Raw genomic sequence first — 22,363 nt, 5'->3', positions numbered from 1 at the left:
TAATGTAAAATTCAGTCCCTAATTGCAAATATGTATAGGTATATGTACAATTTATGATATATGATTTCATTGGGAAAGATGCAAAGAGACTACATAACATAAGCCATAAAAGGAATAGCAAAAAATTACTAATAGTGTTTTCATTCAAGATACTACACTATTATTTATATTCGGTCAGCTGATCTGTGGCTGTAGATTTTTGTATTGTAATTTTCGAATTGCATCATATATAAATATGTGTACATATAACGTATATATCGCGCATGTGCTAAGCTGGTAGACCTTGAGTCTGGGTGTTAGTGTTGGTTAGATCATGGGGGTGGGTTGCTTTGGAACACTGTGTCAGCGAGCTGTCAAATATTGGAAAAAATGTTGGTTCTTATGAAATTTTAACAGGCGTGAAAGTGTCAATGTCAGCGTAATAATTATTATATTTATGATGGCGTTCCTGGAGGTGATATTTCTTTTAATTTTAGTACCCAAAATATTTAATCCTTTGATAATGATTCTAACCTCACATTTGATTCTTTATTTAATCAGAATATGTTTTTAGTGGAGGCGGTTCAACTTCTTCGATTTGAAGAAGGAAGTGGACAGTGGCAAAATATCTGAAGCTCTTGGGGTAAACTTATTTTTTGTCTCTTGAAAAATTATGTCTGCAGTGACATGAGATAAATGGTAGAATGTTTAGGATGCGACGTTTCTATTTGTCTCTCTGTGATAAGTTTGTTTCACAAGAACCTCTTTTAACCTGCACGTGATATATGGTTATATATGAAACAGTTTATATACTTTCTGTTCTCCAGGAAGCTCAAGTCACAGCAGCAACCAGTGGAAATGGAGACCTTGTCTTTGGTGATAACACAGGTAACGTGCACTTGGTGAACAGAAAATATGTGATCACAACATTTCGTGCCTACGAAATAACGTTGACCTTAGCCCAACAAGTACAACATTCTACCTTCTTATTTACAATTGGTGTAAGTGTCATTTACAGTAATTAAATGCTTTTTAGTCAGGATAATCCATCATTGCTATACACGTACTTATCTCTTTCCCTTAAAATATGACCTAAGGAAATGTAAATTTTTTTGTTTAGGAAGATGAGCCTGGTTGTAATCCGACAATAAAAGTTTGGAATCTAGCCAAGCTGGACAAACACGGTAATCCAACTTGTGTTAGAATCAGCAGAGCCGTTCCTGGGTACCGTGCAGTTCCAGCTAGTGCATTGTGTGTTCATAGCGGGCTTACTTTGATGGCTGTTGGTTTCGGCGATGGATCCATTATGCTCTACAGGTCACATTAATTTTAGATTTTAATCTCTGGAACAACCTCTGGTTAATTTAAAATTATTGTTACACAGTCATAATATTCAATTTATAGAGGTGACCTGACACGGGAAAGGAAAAATAAAATACGAATACTGAAGGACAGTAATACACCTGTAACTGGACTTGCAATACGATCGACAGGCAAGCAAACTCATATGTTTGTTGCAACAACCACTAGTGTATTCCTGTATAATATCACTGTCAAGGATAAAGAGTATAAAACTAGTTTAGATAATATGGGGTGCTCAAGGAAGTGCAGCGTTTTGGCTGACTCAACCCAAGGCAGTCACTTCATGATCGGGCGCAATGATGTAAGATCTCTATAAAAATCTAAATCATTTTGCTGTGTAGTCATAAGTATTAAGACAACAATCCTTTTTAGCTGTAGTAACTGCATGAGTAATTCGACATTACTAGATTACTGTTATAAATATATGTTTTGCTTTACTTCAGCTTTTATAGTTTCAAATTCATTAGCTTAAAAATTGCAAACCATTTGTTAAAATCCTGGCCATCTTTACGGACATGAAAGTGAAATTAAAAAGTAAAAATGATTTTGGATATCATACCTAGTAAGGATCTTGAATTACTTTTATTCAGGCTGTGTACTGTTACACACCAGATGGAAGAGGTCCATGTTATGCAGTGGATGGACAAAAAATCATGCTGGAATGGTTTCGAAGTTATCTAGTGATAATAGCCAAGGAGGCTGCCAATGTTCCCAGAACAACAACTATTTGTGCAAAACCTAAGTATGATCAACAATTTGTTGATACTTCGTAGATCCAAGCGTTTTCTTCGCCATGATGAAAAATAATTGCTCTTGCCAATATTTTCAGTACTATAGAACCTATACCTCCAGGTGCAGATAAGCACACGATCACGGTTCTTGATATTCAGAACAAAGTTATTGTATTTTCTGCACCAATGTTGTCAGTCCAAGCTGTCTTATCAGAGTGGGGTGGCTTCTTCATTTTGAGCGGCAATAGTAAGCTGTATCACTTAGATGAAAAGGATTTACAATCAAAGCTGACATTATTATTCAAAAAAAATCTTTACGATGTTTCAATACGGTAAAGTATTGTTTTTTTTTCAGCACTAATAATATTTTCAGTAATGATTCCTTCAATTTCAAAAAATCTTGCATAACGCCACGTACGTTACTTTATAGAATAGCAAAAAGTCAACAATATGATGCGGAGGGACTTGTAGATATATTCCGCCAGTACGGAGACCATCTGTATTCGAAAGGTGATCATAACGGGGCCATAGAACAATATATAAAAACGATTGGAAAGCTTGAACCGTCTTATGTGATACGAAAATTCTTGGATTCGCAACACATTGACAATTTAACGACGTACCTTCAAGCACTGCATAAACAAGGTCAAGCTACTGGGGACCACACTACTTTATTGTTAAACTGTTATACAAAATTGAACCATACTGAGAAATTAAAAGAATTTATCATGGTACGTAAGAAATCAATGAATTCGTAATCTTGGTATATAAGTTATAATTCTCTCACAAATACCTTTTAAATTGATAATTTACATTGTTCAAAACATTTTAGACCAAGGACCGCGAAGTGGATTTCGATGTCGAAATAGCCATAAAAGTGTGTCGCCAGGCATCATCAGAAGATGCATTACTCTTGGCTACAAAACATGGCAAACACGAATGGTATTTGCGAATTCAAATAGAAGATAAAGCTGAATATAAAGGGGCTCTGGAATACATTGCAACTTTAGATTTCGAAGAGGTGAATGCTTAGCATTCTCATCAATTACCTATTATACACTGGTTCTTGCCATGCTCAATTTTGCATTATAATTTCAGGCTGAGTCAAATATGAAAAAATACGGAAGCGTATTAATTGAACATGTACCAAATGAGGCGACACAATTTTTAAAAAGATTGTGTACTAATTATAGACCTGCAAATAAACCTCTTGTTGACCAGGTATGAGTTTGATTTTACTGTTTGACAAGAGGTCGAATTATTTTTTTATGAAGAATTGTTTGTTTAGGCCACGTTGGATGGATCTGTCGAACAGAGCATCGAAAAAGCTAATCCAGAAGAATTCATACATTTGTTCCTTGGCAATTCTGAACGTCTGGTTGAATTTTTAGAGCATCTAGTAAAATGTGAAAGCAAGTAGGTATAAAATTTTAATATAATCATGTCATATTGATTTTGAATATTTTCTCATAAATCGAATATATGCAATTACATATAGCACGTAATGTGAAAAGCATGATTTTTTGTTATATTGCAGATGGAGCACGTTAGTGTATAATACCTTAGTAGAACATTATCTACACGTGTGGTCAGCCTTAGGTAGTGAGGTAGCAAAACTCCAGTATGAACAAAAAGTTGTCAGATTGTTACAAAGTTCGGAAGCTAGTTATGATAAAGATCAGATATTAATACTCTGCCAACAGCACAACTTTCGACGAGGTATACTCTTTCTGTATGAAGAAAGAAAATTGTAAGTCACACAATTACTTCAATGGATTTGTTTTTTTCTTTTCTCTGAATACATTTTCCCACGGCGAAACCATCTGTGTTATTTTTTACTTTCAATTTTCAAATGACAGGTACCAAGAGATTCTGCAGTACCATTTACGTGAAGGCGATAATGAACAAATTTTGGCAACCTGTAAACGATTTGGTCATCAAGACCCTAATTTGTGGGTTCAGGCTTTGTGGAGTGTAGCTAGGAACAAAAACGCATCATCGAAACTTTTAGCTGACATTCTAACATATATTGGTAAAGCATAATTACCAATTTTTAAGAATTCATATAGTATCCGTGAAGGCATGTTCTAAGATTTTAAATATATTTTTGTAGCAAAAGAAAAACTTTTGTCACCATTGATGGTGGTGGATGCGTTATCAACATCAATGTCCTGTACACTGGGTGATGTACGAAATTATTTGAATAATGTACTGCGCACTGAAAATGAACAGACGCAGGCCGACACAGACCTAACGAAAAAATATCAAGCAGATACACAGAAATTAAGAGAGCAAATAGAATCTATCAAAAATAACACAATCATTTTTCAAGGGTCACGCTGCAGTGCGTGTCATGACCAGCTAGAACTTCCTTCGGTTCACTTTATGTGTCAACATTCCTACCACCAACAGTAAATCAACTTTATTTTTTCAGTTTTCGACTCATACATGATTTCAAATATTTCAAGAAAATTTTGATTAAGTCCTTGAAATATATGGGAAATTTGATGCACTCTAGAAATCAAATTTAGTGTCACTATATACTTGATAAATATTGGTGTCCAATATATAATGTTTATGTGTTTACTCTACTAAAGGAGTTTATCAAATATACTGCGTTTCCTTGTTTTTCAGCTGCTTTCAAAGCTTTTCTGAAAACGAAAATGAATGTCCAGCTTGCCTCCCGAACAATAAGAAGTTATTAGATATCATCAAAGCGCAAGAACAATCAAGAGACCTTCATGAAACATTTCATAGTCTATTGGATCGAGCTGAAGATCCATTCTCTCTTGTTGCTGATTATTTTGGTCGGGGCGTATTTAAAAAATTAACAGTCATCACTGACGCTGATAAACCACAGGCATTACCATCATCAAAGTTTCAAGAACCAAAGCCTAAGTTTCAGGAGCCTAAACCAAACTATTATGCATATGGTGCAGGAGCTGAAGCAAAGCTCAGACTGGGAGAAGGAAGAAATACAAATCTTGGTAAGTTCAGTCTACTTCGCTGCTTGCGATTCACTTTTAACATGGTAATTATGTTGAATCTAGTGTAAAAAGATATAAATTATTAGCGATCTATATAGCTTAATGACTGAGATGCCGTTACAGTTACGTTAGAACCAAGATACGTCGGCAGTGATACACCATCAAACGTTGTGATACCAATACCTGAAGGAAGATTAAGAGTTCTTGCTAAACCTGACATCTACTCGTCATCTTTCGACACAAGTTTGTCAGGACCAACTAGTGGAACGTCAACGCCTCGATCTTCCCGAAAAGGTTCACCGATCCCAATTAGAGAAGCGCGGATTCTAAATATCTCATCCCCCAAAATGTCACCAGCTCAAAAAACCTTTATTCCACCGAAAACGCCCATTGTTCCATTGAATCCTTTTACAGGAGATGGTTATGACGAATCAAAAAATCCTTTCGCTGAAGATAATAATACAGTAGAAGACGATCCATTTCAAGAAGATGATGATTATGATAAAAATCTCAATCCATTTGCAAGCTAGAAACTAATTTTCGATGATCAACACAATGATTTCAGTTTGATAGAGATAAGATATGTCTGTAATTTTTTTAGTATCGCGACTCTTGACTGTCTCCTTTATAGCCAGTGGACATTGATGCTAGGAAGCTAGTTCAATGTTCAAATTTATGTATGATTACTAACTATGTTAGGTTAGAGCGTTGTTACAACGTTATTGCATAATAACTACAGGATATTTTAAAAACTGTAATTTGTACCAAACTTTGGCGTTTTTTTATTCTATATCTTCTTCCCAGAAAAATCAGCATAATGATCTAAATTCAAACCCACACATAAACAAGGCTTTCTGTAGGTTGGATTTGAACATACCAAAGCTTGAAGGCTATTTTAATTCTAATCATACTGTTGAACATGATTTCTCGATTAATACTTTGAAGGAAACATCTAGTTTTGGTATTTTAAATCGCGATTATATTGTTCTCCAGAAAATATTGTAAGACATACACCAGAATGCTAATATTAATACGCTTTGATACAACGTTATACAAATTATTTTTAAAAATCCTTATATTCAATCAGATATTGTATATACTGATTGAAAATGAGAAATCAGCATTTGTCGCTTATCCTTCGTTATTCTACCGTAACAGTAATAGCAATATCTAAAATTAATTCAATTCAATATACATATGTCGTAAATATTCTGTGATTTATATGTATGTCCAAAGTATATTAGCAGATCAGTGAAAATTAAATGCAAATCCTTGTTTAATAAAAATAAATCTATTGCCATATTTTGTTAATAGTGCTGGTCCATGTCATGCTTCCATCCAAATATTTTATCACTTATTGTGAATGCACTCCAATTACGTGAAATCTCTGGGCTGCTGGGTCTTATCTGAACAGCAATACAGTATTCCTCTGAATAGCTTGGTTTAAAAAAATCTGATAGTTTAGGAACTATATCTCTATGCCGAGGTTCTGGATCTTTGCTGCGAATTAGTCTCGATGGCAATTGATTCTCATTGACAGAAAGGTCGACAAGATTCTTGTAAATTGCCTCATCTATAGGAAAATCTAAAGCTGCCGAAACCTAAAGTAAAGAACAAATGAAAATAGAAACTTAAAAATGAGTTACAAAGACATTATTTCTTTAAACGATTTCATTTCTTAGCAAATACACACTGTAAACATGGCAAAAAGGAAAGTAGGTACCTTCTGGTTTACTAAGTTCCGGTAAACTAGTGGCAAGTGGTCAACATCAGTGACAAATTTTTCTGCCTGAGCTTTCTTTAGCTCCTCAATTGTACACATAATTGAATTATACTCTGGTCTGCCTAATTGTTCTCCAGACACAATATCTGTCCTAATATGTGGCACTTCATTCTCCATGTTAGGCTTGAATGGTTGTGGGTAGTACCTAACGACACCTGGACTAACACAAACATTTGTTGTTCGCCCAGTGACGTCACGCAGTATTGTTTTTTTAACTGGGCTACTCCTTGAGTGAGCTTTCCATATCTTAGTACCAGGTTTGGAAATTTTTAATCCACAGGAGGTACTCTTTTTCATGTTTATGGTACGACTTGAACAAGGCACAAACTTGCTAGGAGTTTTTTCTTTTTGACGAGTTACTTTTGATGCATTACTTTTGCAAGTTACATTCTTATTCGACTTTACATTTTCATCAGATATGGGACCAGATTTCTTTACCACCTTCTTTCCAGTACAAGGCACAGTTTTAGCAGTCACGAATTTAGACTCAGATCTAGATGTGCAGACCAATGGCTTTGCAATTGTTCCAGCCTTTATTTTCGATGTATTTTTCAGTTCTGTGCTGGAAACAGAGGGTTCAGGAATCAAGCAACTTGCTGATTTACTTTGATGAATATTTACTTTTCTACTTGATGTAATGTCTTTTAACATGCTTGTAGAAGGTAATGGCATATTCGTGGCACAGCCTTCTGTACTGATTGAAACTGTATTCGAATATCCTTTTTCAAGATTATTTGTGCAAGACATTGATTTTTGGCTCTTGGCCAAACCTTGAATATCAAATGAGTCTGGCTTGCTCAAGGTTGTTAATTTAGTATTGCACGAGCCAGCCGAGTATGATCTTTGAGTTTCGGTATCCGTTGATGACTGAGGGTTGCAGGTCGATTTAGATGAATGTTCTACACTCACATTTTCAATATTTCCCTTTGACAAGCATAAAATATTTCCATTCTTATATGTTACTTTGAAAGGGTCTTTCAAGCTGATGACGCTTTTCACTTGAGGTTTACCAGGCTGTGATTGTGGAATTGCTTGATCGGGATTTTCTGTACATATTTCAGAATTTGAAGACGAATTCACTGAAGTTTGACAAAATCGAACTTTCGGCCTTTCCATCAATTTTTGCCCATGAGACATATTTAATCGATAAAACTATTTCACACCTAATTATGTTATGCAAAAGATAAACTGATGATTTAAAATAAACGGTCTATTCTGACGCTCACAAAAAATGTATACAAGTTCATAACCTTGTTACAGAAGCTACATAAGCATCTGTCAAAAATCAGCTGGTGCGACGCAGCCTTGCGGTAGAAATTCGCGACTTGGGGGAGCTACACGTGAATGCATCAATGAATCCTGCGGGCTTGAGGGGAATTCGTGAATTAAGTAGCTGAGTGGGTTTACGTATGAAAACATTAGAGTTAGCAATAGCATATCAGTATTTATGTCGGATAATGTTGCAAGTAAAGCCATGGATTGCTTTCAGGTAAGCAAATGCCGTTTATAACGACTATTTACCTGTCAAAATGCGTGTATATTATGTTAGAGGTTAGACTACGATTCAAGTTGTCATAGAATGCCTGTTCTTCTCATAGAATCCCGAGTTGAAGCCCCTAGAAGAATTAAAATTCAAGATAACCAACGATGGCATCACTCGGGAGGTAGCAGCTCTGGTAAGTTTTCTTTCATTTGCTTTGTGCCAGACAATATTTAATCTCTGATATGCGTCACTAACCGATGGGTCTTTACCATATTCTCTATTCCAATTCATTAGGGTTTATGAATTACAATTCGTTGCGCAATATTTTTTACACTCATTCTAATTCTTCTACAATTTTACAAATTGAAACATTGTCACAATGTGGTTCTGTTTAATCTTCAATTTCTCATAAGTCCTTGTTAACTTTTACTTTTGCTAAAGTGAAGTGATTTCTATTTTTTTTTATAGTAACATATTGTGAATCTTGGGATTGAAGGGATTCATTTTGTGTGATTGATTTCCATTAATTATTTACTCACTTGCTCATTCACCGCATGTTGGACGTAAAAATGTTATAGTGCATTAAGTCGAAAATTCAAAAATATCGTTACTCAATAATAATTGCAACTCATTGGAAATTATCTAAGTACGTACGATTTAATTAATTTTTGGGTTTATCCAAAATTTTTTTTATCATTACTGTATTCATAATATTTTACCTGCTACCACTATGTTTCAGGATCATCATTTTGAGACATAATAAACAGTTAACCATATCTATTCTATTTTAAATTTTACAGAGCGAAAACTGGGTGGAAAAACGTTACTACCTTTATTATGTAATGCCAGAAATTTACACAGGCGATGGAATTGAAATTATGGGAGCAAAAGAAGAATGGCTAGAGCTTGTCAATCATATAATACAAGATTTGAAATGGCTCTTGTGTCTTCCCCACCATAAGTAAGTATTTCATGCACCCTACTGTATGTGCATAATATTTGATGTGTTTGATAAATGTGTTTGTAATGTCACACGTGTTTGCGTAATTATTGTTAGATATTATCACAAAGCAATTTCATTTGCCCTTTAGGTTTTGGTCTCATATTATTTATGAGCCATTTATAACGAACATTTTAGTATCTGTTCTTCAAGAGAGTCCGCCGTTTTATGCTCTTGAAAACTTTCCCGATGTCCCTGAAATGAAGGATGCTGTAAATCTACTACAGCAGTTGGTATTATTAACATTTGTTCGGCTAGTAACAAACCGAGAAAACTCTGAGAACTACATGGATCCAGTTGTTCAGGGTAAATTGCTTTATGACAACTACATATTTACCATCGCTATAATATGGGATCTCTGTCAACTCTATGGAAGAGAAAACAGGAAGACTGTCGAAAATGTTATACATACACTGTTCAAAATTCAACCACTCTACGAAGATGATTTGGAAAAATCTATTCCATTTCTGATCCAGGTATTAAACACAATGATGTATTCAACAGCAAAAACCAAATAATTTCTTTTACCACTAGAAATTTGATGGTATTTCTCAACTTTTCTGCATCTATAACATATACAGTGCATATACAAAAATAGTCACAATACATGTTCACTAGTCAGTTGCATGTAAGCATCGCGTTTTTGAACAGGTTTTTCGAGGAATAGAGCAAAGGTTTGAAGACTGTCCTGTTCCCTTCTCTGGAGAAGTTGTCTCATTGTGCGAAAGGGGTGGTGCTAGTGGAGATATTACATTAAGCATCCTAGAAGACCATGTTATACACCTCTTAGATGTGTCGTCAAGTCTTGCTATTGTCCTAGAAATCTACCCAGCTGGCGCTAGAATTTTTCATAAAAGAGACTTTATGAACAGGTAGAAAATCATCAACAGTTTAAGTTTTCAATCATAATTCATTTTTTCGAAAATGTTTGTGCTACAGGGAAAACATGATCACTCATTAATTAATTTTTCAGGATAATCATGGTCTATGAAAATATTGTGCCAGAAATGTATAAAAGGCTTGAACAGTTAGCATATAGTGAAGAAACCATGGAAAAATACTTTGAAATTGAACATCGATTAGATGTTACAAGGGTGGAAATGCTAAAACTATATAGATCTATAATATTCATCTCAATAAATGATATACTGGAGAAAACGTAAGTGATCCAGCAATAATATTTAGGAATGCAATGCAATTAACACATATTTAATACTATGATAATTGGTTGTTGAAATCGTTGATATATTACAGGAATGAATTGACTGAAGTAGAGATAAAGGAGCATGTGGATAGATATCTTGGTGTTTTACTAGATGCATTAGCAGAGAAAGAATTCATAAACGATTACCACCAGATGTATCCAATTGACGTGGATCTAGACGTCTTGGCACATATTTGCCCTGAAGTGTATCCCTTTGATTACTAACAATTTGAAAAAATTAGTATTTTAATCGTGAAATAATTTTGTACTATACATTCCTTAACTATTTAGTTATGTACCATCAGTGATGCGATGAAGTGTGATTTTATCCTGCAGTCTTTGTATGCATCGCTAAGTGATACAAGTCAAATAACACGGATCGCTGATAAATCGAAATCAAAACCGAGTGTTCGTCTGGAAAATAATTTTGTAAGTAGGAAACTGCTTACTAGTTTTCAGTTGTTAGTCATGGAACTTTCTGTACAGGAAAATGCCTTCAACAATATGCCTTCAACAAGTCAAAGTCAGCCTGAGGAAACATTAAATACTAGTGAAACCACTGTGGAGCTAGCCTCTCTTATTACCAAAGTGAAAGACATTCTACCTCACTTGGGCGAAGGTTATATTGAGGTAAATATTTTTTATTGAAAATGTACAGTCACTAAAACTGTAACATTGAGATGCGAATAATAATCACGTTATGCACTTGCAGAAATGTTTGAGGCACTATAATAATGATAGTGAATCTGTGGTAAACGCTGTCTTAGAGGACTCCCTACCATCTGATATCAAGGAATTGGATCCAACGCTACCGTACATCCCGCCTGATCCTATGGTATTTGATACTTCAATAAGATCTTTAAAGATTTTGTTGGTACTTAACATTTCCGTTAATTTTAAATTTGGTATGTCTTATCCTCAATACAGGAGGCATCAGTTGCAGTCGATCTGGCCACAGGTATGGAGAGACTAAACGTATTTGACAATGACGAATTTGATGTCATGACAAGGGACCACATTGATGCATCGAAAGTACACAAAGGCAAAAGGTGAGGCATTTTGATTGATTTATATAACATCTGGCCAAAGTATTTTTTAGCATCTGCTGTATAAGCCAGTTTCATTACTTTGTTGTTTTTTTGGGATATATAGAAATGAAATTGAAACGTTTCATAGAAATGCAAATTCAATATATTTACAAATCGCAAGGTATCAATGCATAATATTAACATACATATCTACAAGAATAAATAGTACGTTTTCAGTACTACAGTTTATATACAATAAATATAATATTCAGCAATATTGGTCGAAGATTAAATATCTTCTAACAAATGAATTTGAATTTAAAGCTGAATGATGGCCTTGGCATCAGACACAAAGGTATATGTCAGAGCCATCAAAACCTACACTACATTTTTCAAGTCATTACATGATTATCGGATTTAAAATAAAAATTCTGAAATAGATTTAGTTTGAATGTGAACATAATCTGGAAAAAAATATATAATAAACAAAACTCTAGGCATTATATGCTTTTCTAACATAAAATATAGTAATATAAATGGAATGAAAAATATAACATCTGTTTATAATTGGAAATACAACTAACAAAATATTTATATCTCATTCAAAAAGTATATATTAGGTATTCAAAGTAAATAATAATAGAATTCATTTCACGATTGATATGAAAGAAAATCAGGAAATATCAACACTTGTTTATATATATTTTTTACATGTACTTACAGAAAAGACAAGCACAAGAATCTAAATGAGCTGCTTAATGACAAATCTTATAAGGAAGAACTGCACAGTGTGTACTCAAAATATAGCTTGATCACAGACGATTATGAAGATGAGTACGACGACACATATGAAAGTCAAGACGTTGGCTTAAGTGCTCGTGATGAAGCAACTGAAATGGATGCCCGACCATTTACAGTTCCAAGGGTTAGTTTCGACATCAAGTAACAATGTAGAATTTTTTTTTCCATTTCCGAACCAAATTCAGCCATATGCAAACAAGTATTGATACAAATTGAATGATTGAAACAGACAGAAAAATGATTCATGGTTGCTTTCTATGATTTGATATCAGACCTTGCTAATGATAATTATAATTGCAATTTAGTAGTGAGTTGAATCGGAAACAAAAAAATTATTTAGATATGTTGATATATTTGTTACAGGTGCTTCAAACACGAAGTAAATATGAAGGTCCTTCAGATGATGACGAAGATGAGCAGGATCAAAATGCAAAAACCAGCACAAATAGTGACAGAACTCAGTTTGTGCAAGATCCAGCTGTTTTACGTGCTAAAGCAGAAGAACGAAGGCTCTCTAAACGTGGAGACCATATCCGGAAACCTACTAGGGCACAAGAAAAGGATGTAGTTGGTGAGCCACTCATAATAAGAATATCTTTGAATCGATTATAAACTTGAGAATTTTCTCCAATCCAGTAAATAATATTAAATATTTCACACAATAGCATTCAAAAATTTCTAGTATCATAGCACGTTTGAGATGATGCTATGTTTGTACCAAAGCTAATTTTTGTGGTATAGAAATAGATCTTTAAAACTCATGTTTCTTCAATTTTCAGGCAAGCCAAAGGGCCAAGGTCAAGACAAAAAAGTAGTCATAAACAGGGAAAATAAAAATACGCACAAATCATCAAGAGCTAATCATAATCGTCGTACGGGTGCTCAGTGGAAAAGAAATCAAGGGATGGTTCCCTCTTAGGTTGATGGGTGAAAAGTTATTATCAACTCGCATGTATGTTCTAGACATAACTTTTGTTATATATATGTGATCTCGACAATTGGTTACTTTCGAAAAAAAATTACTGTCAATAATCTACTTGATCAAGAATCTACCGAGTACGATACATCATAGCTGTGTACAAGACCAATGATTTATTTGGCAGAGTTTTTAAGCAACACACCAAAATTGATGAAATACTTCATACTGGCCTGTTGGATAAAGTTATTACAAAATAGAAAATGCAAAAGTTCACTTTCGATTTTCTCAAAATAATCAAGATGATATTATTACTTGATGAATTGTACAAATAATAATACTGACAGTGCAAAGTAGCAGCTATTCATTGAAATGGATAATAATGGTAGTATAGATACACCTGTTGCTGTTATATAAGAATAGTTTGTCAAAATAAAATAATGGTTTTGAGGCAGGTGGCGATCAATCATTACAGGGAGACATAATTTCGGCACACGTCAATGGATTCGTCTATCCTATTTAGAGGTGGGAATGAAAAGTATAAATTCAACAATATGCAGACATGTTTTGTATCTATTAACAAAAGTATTGACGACTGGAACGTAGATGCTCACAAGAAAGCACATGTATATGTATTGTACATCATATATCTCGTGATATGCACTTAAAGTTGACTAATGAATCTTGCAAAAAAATAAAATTCCTTGCACACATGAGCTCAATTATTTCAATTAAAAGTTATCTGAATACACGGGTGTTGAATATGTTTCGATCATTTCGATTTGAGATCGTAATATATAATGCCTGTTTACAGACCACATAATCATCAACTCCATCAACAGTACCATCGGATTTCAGGATCTTGAACACAGGGCTTTCAGTGCAATGAGATACTTTCGGTATTTTTTTTTAGAAGTGTGCAAATAAATATTCTATTATTACGTTACATCATTATGTAACTAACCAGAAAATTATTTATTTGAATATAGTCTATATGAAGCTTTAAGACAAGAAACTAAGAATTTTTTTCACGGATACACCTGTACTTTGAGAAATTGTAGTACATGACTGTAATCGGTTGTCAAGCATTTTAAACAATTCTCAGTAGAAAAGTGATTATATACTTACGCAATCAGTTATCTTTGACAATAGTAAGAGCTCGTATTTCATTCATGTACCCAGCAATCAAGTGTTGATAATTTGTCTCTGACATCATAGCGCTCCCAGGAGAATCGGATGAATTTTGAACAGGCATCAGATGTGTAAACAATCTTGTCGTGTTGCCATAATAGTCTAATTGAATCATTATCAGGGCATGAACGCTTGGCTTAATATATTCCAATCTCTTATCTAAAAATGCGGGCAATTCAACCAGTAACTGAGCATGAACAGTTCTCAATTCTTTTCCAGCCACCTCTTCTGCCCGACGTTCCCTTTCTAATTTAGCAATATGGCTAGCTGCTCTATCCTTTTTTTCCTGTAGTTTTCTGACTCGATTATGCAAGTACTTCCAGTTATTGACAAGTTCCTCACGTTTGGTAATAGCTGCAGCAATCAGAGCAAATTCGTCTCGCAGTTTTTTTAGCGGCTCTATAAAAGTTTTTTGGCAAAGGTGAATCATTTCTTGGACCGTTTTGCCTACCTGAAAAATTAATAGTGATAAAAGTTAGTATCATTAATATCTTCCGGTTAAAGTGAATATTTCACTCGTTTTTCATTAGGTATAAGAACTTGATGATTTAATCACATACTTGAGTAGTAACGGAATGATAGTCTTCAACTATTCTCCGGAACTCATCACTGAGGTGAGCTAATCCACTTGTACTCAGGTTCATGCTTAGTCGCTGATCAGCTCGGTCTAGATTAGCAACCGCCTCTAAATACTTTTTCATTTCCTTGGTCAGCTTCCTAATAGTATCCTCGGCACTGTGCAAGTCAGTAATTTAAGGTGAAGGTTTTTTATTTTTCATTGATCAAAAGAAAAGGAAGCTGGTCAATACTTTATGATAAATATCCTGTATGTGCATGAATAATTAATGGTCTATCAGTCGATAGAAAATAAAGTTATTTACTGTATGAGCTTCTGGACAGTGACATCCAAATCCCTATCTTCTGCATGCGAGAGCAAGGGCGGCGCTGGGGATGGCCTTTGCGTCAAGTGGTTCCTCTTCAACGGATTCCTGTTACAAAAGGTGACATATTTGAGCTTAAATACTGAGGTCAAAAGTGAAAATGAATAATTGTAATGTTTGGTTACTTACCACGTCATGTTACATCCACAGCAAATTCAGTTATCATAATCAACAGCCAAATATCCCCCCTCTATCCCAACTGATAACTATACTGGCACAACCCACATGTCGCTATGTAGTTCACTACAAATATACTGACGGCTGAGAATTCCATCACGCCTTTACGTAGAATGTCGTTCTTGGAAAAATAGAATCGCATTGAATAAATTTAGATTGATTAACACATATGTACGCACATATTTACATGTATACACCTATCTAATCGATGTTTACTTTTCACTGCTCTTCACGAACGTCTGTACCGCGGACTTAGTCTGTACGCATGTTTGCGCTTACAATAAATGTAAAAATTGCAAATATACATCAACGAAATACAACATAACATATATTTTTATCTTTTATTTATTGCTTTTATCTGCAAACAAACTACATGTGACATATGTGAGAACTAGTTACTAAATAATTATTAACTACGTGTACTACATTACCGATAAACCGAGGTCTGACTTAGCGGAAGAATTTAAAGATAGTTACTTCTGGGTAAATTTTCGTGACCAATAGTGAGTGGGTAATACACAGGCCTGTATCCGGATTCTGCAACTCATTATCGAGAACTATCAATAACGTTAAGTAGTTATCCCCGTCCCGTCGTGCCGTAATGCGTTGACTGTAAATGCATAAAGTCGACCCTTATGCTTTATTTAGAAGAATACCCGAGTCTGAATGTGTTTAGCAACAATCTTCAGTCAACGGTTTTAGTACCATTTAAATACTAGCATTTGCGCCATCTGTAACAGTATATGCAGCAGAAAATCGAGAGATACGCGCAAATCGGAACAAGCGTTTCTTCGACACGGTTCGGGTACCGGTACATTTGTGAAAGGGACGAGCTTTTGTTATCTTGACAGTCAGTTTTTAAATTAAATTTTGATCAACTGTCGAAGTTGTCAATAGTCATTATAATAATCGATGAATCAGCTGATTGTATACAGTAAATGAAATCCAGTTCAAGGTGTTATGTATAAGTTTTTTCAACGTTAAGCAAATAAACATCGCGAGTGTGAATCGGTGCGCATTTTTTTCGTCTATGTTTGAAACAATTGACCAATGTCATGCATGATCAGTACATAAAACTGATCACTAGTGTAAATGTATTTTTCGTTTAAAGCTCTCTCCGTGCTGTCACAAATGCCCTGAGTGCGGTAATCGTAGCTTGTTCATGCATGGAGACTAAAAATGTGTCGCCAACACTTTCGTTCTTTCTCGGTGATCATATTTTCATTTGAAGTGATTGGGTGTAGTTGAAACGTGCGAAATTTACACGTAGTGAAAATTAGTGAAAAACGAAGAAATCTAAAGCGGTTATAATTCCAATGGAATGAAGTTATTTGAAAATTATGACAGATGTTGAGCTTGTCGTCGTAGTGCTTCAATGCTGGAGAATTTGCAGTAAGTTTCGTTTATAGATATTTATGTTATACCCGTTACATGTATATAAAAATCGCGGCTCTACGACTTGTGTACTCGTCTTCTCTCAGCTTCGAATAATTTGGAATTTAGTGCAGCTCGCATAAAGCATCAATTTTTGCGTCCTTGTGAGGTGAATGCAATATGCAATATAATCGCAATATGCCTAATGCCTATGATCAAAGGATAAAATGGCAAAATATGATAAACGCTTTAAGCGGCTTCCTGATTGGTCCAAACGTTATTTCTAACTTTTTCAAACTAGGGTGAAGAAGTGACAGAATAACCTTCTGCAGGCTTCTTACTTTAAATTTATTTGTGTTTTATGCGCGTGGAGTTGATACTGTGTGGCTCTAAGGCCAGCCCAATTTTTTATTCTGTGTTTAATGGCACTGCTTCATATCGTACGCACTTTGGCATCCTGATACTTACAATTCATGCAGGCATATGTTTTCATTCAATAACAGGTATTTGGGGGATCGACTAAGGGATAAATCAAGTATTCTTGGGTACAAGTTACGTACCAAATTGAATATTTGCAGACTGGTTTTTTATTTAGAAAAGAAGAAACTTATTCGTATGCACAGCTGTCATACTGGCTCACTTTTGATTTTCACAAAAATTTTTACGGATTTCGAAAAAGGCTTTTTACTAAATGTTTTATATACTAATTTGATGTATTTTTCCGATAAAAATGATTGCAGCCTTTTCCAAATCGATCAGATCAACCCTTGTTAAAATTACGTATAAATTCGGATAGCATACTGTAAAAAACATGCGATGTGGACTTCTATAGAATATTTCTTGGTTTCAATCTAGCACTATTTGATGTCGATGTAATACTATAATCTGTCGTCAATCTAACACCACCTGACGTTCACGTTCAGAATGGACTACTAAAAACACCGGCCACTTTTGGTCACTTCTAACACCGCTAATTTTTTACAGCGCAATAACAGGAAACCATACTAAAAAGATTTATAACGAGCGTACACAATTTGAATAAAAATTTTTACGTTTCAACAAGGTTTTCTACATTTTCTGTCCGAGTCTATATGAAATTTTATACAGAGAACGCATTCAAAAGATTAGGCCCGAAAACTTGAAGAATCGTCATTCTTTTGCGGGTAAGGGGTGTTAAAACGTTTAAGAAAAGAGAGATAAAGAACTGGTGTGCGAATTATAAGTGTGATACCTATAAAAAATGATTTGCAGAAACACTTAATTTATAATGCAACTCATTTGCACGCTGATTGATTTTTCGAATTATCTTCATTCAATCGACTTCTAAGAACGCTCTGATATTGTGTTATTTAGTATCTTCCACGGGAAGGTAAATTTTTTTTCACCCTCCGCGGTCACCTTGGGGCGATACGACCCCGGAAATTAATGTATTTCTCATGGGACGAAAAATAACAGTGACCCCGAAGGATTAATGAGTCTGAGGCAGAAATATAAAAGTTTATAGGTGATTCAAAAGTAGATTTACGATGGATGTCGAGGCTGAGATAATTGTTACGGTGTAACATGAGTGAGTCAGATATGACTTTGTAACTGTTCATCTCTGACTTTAAGCTTTTGAGGTTGTTCAATTGTGCCTTGAGGTAAATATTTATGGAAAGGTATCCCTTTCTGTGAAAATGAAATTTTTATCAGTTTTATCAGTATTTAAGCCAGTACCGGATTCACGCGTGTTGTGGCCCTAAGTTATAAGCCATAGAAAGGCGTGTGATTGAAAATGAGATGTAAGTTAACCATGCCGGTATTGCAAAATACATATTGACCGATGCATGATGCATGTTGATTTAAAACTTCCTGATTTGAAGTTACTCGATGTCCAATGCTTAGGTCTAATAAAATGTCGCTATTTCACGCCGCTCTTTATGTTTGCAATGGGACAGCGATGTTTATGTAAACAAATTATAATTTTCATTGAGTTTTAATGATTACAACTGAAACTGTCATCCCATTGAATTACCGTCGACATTTCTCATACTATCAAACGATCGTAATTTTACCAAAAGCCATATTTGCGACAGCGACAGATTTTCAAAGAAGCTAGGTAAATGTCGACAAATGATTTTATTCAAGCTTTGAGAAAGCTAGATTTTCCTTTCTGCGCACGAGAAGCCTTGTGCAGAATTGGTAAGTACATTCAACATTTTAACAACTCTCGGTGTTTGATAGGTTAGAATTGAGCACTAAGTTTCACATGTTCCAAGTTTTATCCAATTATACTTCTCACAGCTTGGAAATCGCTCTGCGAAAATTGTCGCATAATCAACTTATTTAACTATGATTAAGATGCACGAGACCTCAGTTACATCATATTTTTACATTCACCATTGATTTATTGCAAAGTTTTTCTTCAGAGATGTTGTGCGCTAGACCTGGGAAGCAGATGGATCTGCAAATGGACCTGATATCGGAATTTGTATTTGGAGAAATTGAAAGGCGTAAGAAACGCATGACACCATCAGCTATACAGGAGTTACAACTGGTCGAAGTTCTAAGTGATTTCTTTCAAAGTCCTGGTGGAAGTCCCGCAGTTCGCAATGCTGTTTTTTTATCGTTATTCCCTGCTGAAAGTTCCAGACACACAATCTTAGGGAATTTAGTATCGCTAGCCATTACCACGCATAATAAACCAGTGTTGAATGCAACTGGAATATGGATGCAGCAGCTGGGCTCGACCTCAGTTCAGAGCGTTGGTTTGGCTCGTCATATCTTACAGGACTATTTTGTACTAACCCCCAATACTGTCGACAAACTCAAGCAGTTGCCACTCTTAGCGCCTCATTTTACGGCAAATCTTCTCACTGCAATAGGTGAAGTTTACAAAGACAGAAACCCACCTACAGAATTGTTGAAACTCATTGGTGATTGGATAGATGAAAATCCCAGTCTATTATTGACATCTTTAATGGATAATCCTGCTCTACCAACTGGAGGCATTCCGATGACTCCAATCACTCCTATAGCTGGCCTTTTCAGGTGAATCTTATTTTTTGATTTTGAGTTGCTACATCATTTTCCCAAAGATCTAGAATTGTCTGTCTTCATTTTTTCCATTTCAAACTTCAGGTGGTGTGTACTTAGTCCATTACGACATGATCCTGCAACTACGACTACAGAAGATGGACAGCAAAAATTTTACTCAAAGATACAACAGCTTCTTATGGATTCTGTGCTACGACTGAAAAATAGCGGCAGCAATAGGCATGCTATTTCGGCACAACATCTAGCTGCTACTGCTCGTGTATTAACAAACATTCCACACATACAGTTGCAATCCGCATCCCGTGACCTTGCACTGGAGCGGCTTGCGCAAGCTGTTAGTGCGGCAATGTCTGCAAATTGTATATATGGAAACAAACGTAAGTAATTTATCATTGTAAATTACAGTTAGATGATTCCAGAAGCCGTAAGTGCAGATTTTTTCTCTTGTAGCAGTAAAAGACACAATTAGAAGTTCTAACATTTATGATTTCAGAGGAGTTACTTGCTCTGCTGCAACCGTTGTCGTACCAACATTTTCTTATAGAGTGGACGTTAAAAACGAACACATCAAAGATGGCATGACTTCAAGAAATGCAAATGTAATTTGAATATTGTACAGTTTATAATTGTAAGATGTATGTATATATTACGTATTTTATAACAAAAATTTTTAGTCGTTTTACTCAATCACTTTTTAAACTTTATATGTCATCACATCTTATAAAAACTCTTCCCTAGAACAGAAAGCGGGCAGATAAATAAAATGCATCTTACCCGGGAAGTGCTGAGACTGACCGCATAAAATGCTGAGTTTGAACTCATGTATATGCTTTGCGGAAGAATTTATGTGAAGATTATGTGAAGCTAGCATTGAATTCATTATCAAATCATTTTGGAACTTGAGTATAGAATAGGCAAGACACCACATTAATTTGTAGCATAAATTTATTCACAATTTGTATAGCACTCAGTGCCGAAAATTCACTTAAAACGGTTTAAAAGTTCTCTTAATTTTGAGCTGTTGCAACTTCTCTTTATCTTGCTCGAATTTTTTGCGCAGCTCTGCTAAATCTGTAATAATAACAAAATGATACAATTTATTTATGTTTAACAGAACTTAATCAACATACCAACACCAAATATGCACTTTGTCAAGTGAATGCAACTTACTTTGTTTTTTCGAGTCACGAATTTGGAAGGTGTAGAAGTTAAGTAACTGCTTCTTTTCATTGCTCTTCGCCTGTTTTTGTCGAACCTTTCCGATGGCTGATTCTTTTCGTAACAATGCGCGTTGACCTCGCTTTTTTGTACCAGTGACAACAGTCCACCCATCTGGATTCCCTCTATTCTCTGCTTTTGCGCTCGCTTCCATTAATCTATTAGCTACACGCTGGTCGTAGCCATGCATATATTCCTCGATTTCTTTTTGAGTCTTTTCCTCATCACATACAGAGTTGTTATACTGCTTGCACCATTCTGTATGATGGGAAATCAAGGTCAATGAGATTCATTGTGTACTATGGACATTCTAGTCAATGAAAATATAATTACAGGATTGGCAATATAGTTCATGCTCATAAGAAATATTCGACTTACTTATAATACCGGTAGTAGAATCTTCTGTAGATTTCAACAATAAGACATAATTTTCAGGCAATAATAAAGCTTTGTCTAAGCCAGATTCTTTTTCAAAGACAATATAGCAGACTTTGAATCCGTTTTGAGATTCTTCATGCCTTGGTGCAAATGTCACAGATTTGACAGGGCCGCATCTCTCTGCAAATGCATTCGTAATACTATCAGCGCTGATGTAGGGTGAGATGTTTAGTACAAACAGCGTGCGTCCCTTTGGGTATTGAGGCTCCTGTTTCCTCAAGGAGTGCTCTTTTATGAATATCTGATGCCGCTCTGAGTTTGGCTCTCCGTATCGAATCCACAACACTGGAGTATTAAAAATATTTTAAATTTAAATAACAGGAATTATTATGCGACCGTTATATATGCATTTTGCGTTTGCAATACCTTTATATCCGTTAGTCATTTGCTTGTTCACTGTCATTGTAGTCCGGATTTGCAAAGAAATGTCGAAAAAAAAACAAACTTGACACGCGTTTGTACGAATCACAAATTTGTTAAGATTTATAACCTAAGCACGGTAAGCACGTTGACCACATGTAAGGTATCCAACGCCTTAGGGTACGCTTCCAATTGTTACATTGTAACGGCAATCGCGTTTGCGACAAAAATAGTATCCCGCGATTGGCTGCGTTGGATATGCCCTCACCAAGCCAGAAATCTAGAGCCAATCGTAGGACGCTATTCTCGTCGCAAATGCGACGGTTGAATCACGTTCGTCGTTCACTGATGGGA

At 35.2% G+C, this 22,363-nt stretch overlaps 6 protein-coding genes across 12 annotated transcripts; 3 read left to right on the top strand and 3 right to left on the bottom strand.

The window, feature by feature from the left end:
* Positions 1–293: 293 nt before the first annotated feature.
* Positions 294–6,497, top strand: Vps11 (vacuolar protein sorting 11). 2 transcript variants are annotated; one of them, XM_046635188.2, is made up of 16 exons: positions 294–454; positions 554–622; positions 807–980; positions 1,100–1,296; positions 1,384–1,642; positions 1,932–2,083; positions 2,171–2,404; positions 2,503–2,803; positions 2,905–3,093; positions 3,171–3,293; positions 3,361–3,488; positions 3,610–3,822; positions 3,932–4,104; positions 4,186–4,483; positions 4,707–5,059; positions 5,183–6,497. In XM_046635188.2, exons 1-16 carry the CDS (start codon positions 437–439, stop codon positions 5,587–5,589), a joined length of 3,288 nt encoding a protein of 1,095 aa, XP_046491144.1. In that variant the 5' UTR covers positions 294–436; the 3' UTR covers positions 5,590–6,497. The 2 variants fall into 2 exon arrangements, with proteins under 2 accessions (XP_046491144.1, XP_046491290.1); XM_046635334.2 differs by lacking the exons at positions 3,610–3,822; positions 3,932–4,104; positions 4,186–4,483.
* Positions 4,412–8,151, bottom strand: LOC124223551 (serine-rich adhesin for platelets). Of its 2 annotated transcripts, XM_046635769.2 has the most exons (3): positions 7,752–7,935; positions 6,783–7,404; positions 4,412–6,660 (listed from the first exon to the last, which is right to left on the bottom strand). In XM_046635769.2, exons 1-3 carry the CDS (start codon positions 7,790–7,792, stop codon positions 6,367–6,369), a joined length of 957 nt encoding a protein of 318 aa, XP_046491725.1. In that variant the 5' UTR covers positions 7,793–7,935; the 3' UTR covers positions 4,412–6,366. The 2 variants fall into 2 exon arrangements, with proteins under 2 accessions (XP_046491725.1, XP_046491637.1); XM_046635681.2 differs by having other exon boundaries at positions 6,783–8,151.
* On the top strand, positions 8,118–13,990 carry LOC124223442 (activating signal cointegrator 1 complex subunit 2). Of its 2 annotated transcripts, XM_046635543.2 has the most exons (15): positions 8,118–8,331; positions 8,441–8,518; positions 9,126–9,286; positions 9,417–9,801; positions 9,977–10,197; positions 10,299–10,484; positions 10,580–10,735; positions 10,835–10,958; positions 11,016–11,159; positions 11,242–11,364; positions 11,457–11,578; positions 12,281–12,482; positions 12,722–12,929; positions 13,138–13,310; positions 13,730–13,990. In XM_046635543.2, exons 1-14 carry the CDS (start codon positions 8,290–8,292, stop codon positions 13,275–13,277), a joined length of 2,292 nt encoding a protein of 763 aa, XP_046491499.1. In that variant the 5' UTR covers positions 8,118–8,289; the 3' UTR covers positions 13,278–13,310; positions 13,730–13,990. The 2 variants fall into 2 exon arrangements, with proteins under 2 accessions (XP_046491499.1, XP_046491417.1); XM_046635461.2 differs by having other exon boundaries at positions 8,119–8,331; positions 13,138–13,990.
* Positions 11,712–16,076, bottom strand: LOC124223639 (bridging integrator 3 homolog). Of its 3 annotated transcripts, none has more exons than XM_046635919.1 (6): positions 16,061–16,076; positions 15,536–15,704; positions 15,347–15,454; positions 15,026–15,200; positions 14,403–14,916; positions 11,712–12,899 (listed from the first exon to the last, which is right to left on the bottom strand). In XM_046635919.1, exons 2-5 carry the CDS (start codon positions 15,541–15,543, stop codon positions 14,407–14,409), a joined length of 801 nt encoding a protein of 266 aa, XP_046491875.1. In that variant the 5' UTR covers positions 15,544–15,704; positions 16,061–16,076; the 3' UTR covers positions 11,712–12,899; positions 14,403–14,406. The 3 variants fall into 3 exon arrangements, with proteins under 3 accessions (XP_046491875.1, XP_046491839.1, XP_046491924.1); XM_046635883.2 differs by lacking the exon at positions 16,061–16,076 and adding an exon at positions 15,800–16,001; XM_046635968.2 differs by lacking the exon at positions 16,061–16,076 and having other exon boundaries at positions 11,712–12,902; positions 15,536–15,669.
* A 2,758-nt stretch (positions 16,077–18,834) lies between these two features.
* On the top strand, positions 18,835–20,998 carry LOC124215223 (integrator complex subunit 15). 2 transcript variants are annotated; one of them, XM_046618355.2, is made up of 5 exons: positions 18,835–19,138; positions 19,366–19,987; positions 20,078–20,370; positions 20,487–20,592; positions 20,732–20,998. In XM_046618355.2, the coding sequence occupies exons 1-4, from the start codon at positions 19,060–19,062 to the stop codon at positions 20,573–20,575; spliced, it is 1,083 nt and encodes a 360-aa protein (XP_046474311.1). In that variant the 5' UTR covers positions 18,835–19,059; the 3' UTR covers positions 20,576–20,592; positions 20,732–20,998. The 2 variants fall into 2 exon arrangements, with proteins under 2 accessions (XP_046474311.1, XP_046474303.1); XM_046618347.1 differs by lacking the exon at positions 20,732–20,998 and having other exon boundaries at positions 20,487–20,660.
* Positions 20,921–22,183, bottom strand: LOC124215231 (ribosomal RNA-processing protein 7 homolog A). Its single transcript, XM_046618370.2, has 4 exons — positions 22,016–22,183; positions 21,590–21,934; positions 21,164–21,469; positions 20,921–21,064 (listed from the first exon to the last, which is right to left on the bottom strand). Exons 1-4 carry the CDS (start codon positions 22,050–22,052, stop codon positions 20,979–20,981), a joined length of 774 nt encoding a protein of 257 aa, XP_046474326.1. The 5' UTR covers positions 22,053–22,183; the 3' UTR covers positions 20,921–20,978.
* Between the last annotated feature and the right edge of the window lie 180 nt (positions 22,184–22,363).

The sequence above is a fragment of the Neodiprion pinetum genome, chromosome 1 (assembly GCF_021155775.2).
Source record: "Neodiprion pinetum isolate iyNeoPine1 chromosome 1, iyNeoPine1.2, whole genome shotgun sequence".
Classification (NCBI taxonomy): Eukaryota; Metazoa; Arthropoda; class Insecta; order Hymenoptera; family Diprionidae; genus Neodiprion; species Neodiprion pinetum.
This window is presented reverse-complemented; position numbering and strand designations above follow the sequence as displayed.

Bases quoted from the DNA above. Each gene is read 5' to 3' on its own strand.
- Vps11 (XM_046635188.2), top strand. The intron at 1,297-1,383 runs GTCACATTAATT...TTCAATTTATAG, and splicing joins GGATCCATTATGCTCTACAG to AGGTGACCTGACACGGGAAA. The intron at 2,084-2,170 runs GTATGATCAACA...CAATATTTTCAG, and splicing joins ACTATTTGTGCAAAACCTAA to TACTATAGAACCTATACCTC.
- LOC124223551 (XM_046635681.2), bottom strand. From the start codon at position 7,979: ATGTCTCATGGGCAAAAATTGATGGAAAGGCCGAAAGTTCGATTTTGT. The intron at 6,661-6,782 runs GTACCTACTTTC...TCTTTACTTTAG, and splicing joins GGAACTTAGTAAACCAGAAG to GTTTCGGCAGCTTTAGATTT.
- LOC124223442 (XM_046635543.2), top strand. From the start codon at position 8,290: ATGTCGGATAATGTTGCAAGTAAAGCCATGGATTGCTTTCAG. The intron at 11,160-11,241 runs GTAAATATTTTT...ATGCACTTGCAG, and splicing joins TGGGCGAAGGTTATATTGAG to AAATGTTTGAGGCACTATAA. The intron at 12,483-12,721 runs GTTAGTTTCGAC...TATTTGTTACAG, and splicing joins GACCATTTACAGTTCCAAGG to GTGCTTCAAACACGAAGTAA.
- LOC124223639 (XM_046635919.1), bottom strand. The intron at 15,201-15,346 runs GTAAATAACTTT...TGACTTGCACAG, and splicing joins ACTGTCCAGAAGCTCATACA to TGCCGAGGATACTATTAGGA. The intron at 14,917-15,025 runs GTATGTGATTAA...TTAATTTTTCAG, and splicing joins ATCATTCCGTTACTACTCAA to GTAGGCAAAACGGTCCAAGA.
- LOC124215223 (XM_046618355.2), top strand. From the start codon at position 19,060: ATGTCGACAAATGATTTTATTCAAGCTTTGAGAAAGCTAGATTTTCCT. The intron at 19,139-19,365 runs GTAAGTACATTC...GTTTTTCTTCAG, and splicing joins AGAAGCCTTGTGCAGAATTG to AGATGTTGTGCGCTAGACCT. The intron at 20,371-20,486 runs GTAAGTAATTTA...TTATGATTTCAG, and splicing joins TTGTATATATGGAAACAAAC to AGGAGTTACTTGCTCTGCTG.
- LOC124215231 (XM_046618370.2), bottom strand. From the start codon at position 22,052: ATGACAGTGAACAAGCAAATGACTAACGGATATAAAG. The intron at 21,935-22,015 runs GTATTGCAAACG...TTAATACTCCAG, and splicing joins AATGACTAACGGATATAAAG to TGTTGTGGATTCGATACGGA. The intron at 21,065-21,163 runs GTAAGTTGCATT...TTATTATTACAG, and splicing joins TCGTGACTCGAAAAAACAAA to ATTTAGCAGAGCTGCGCAAA.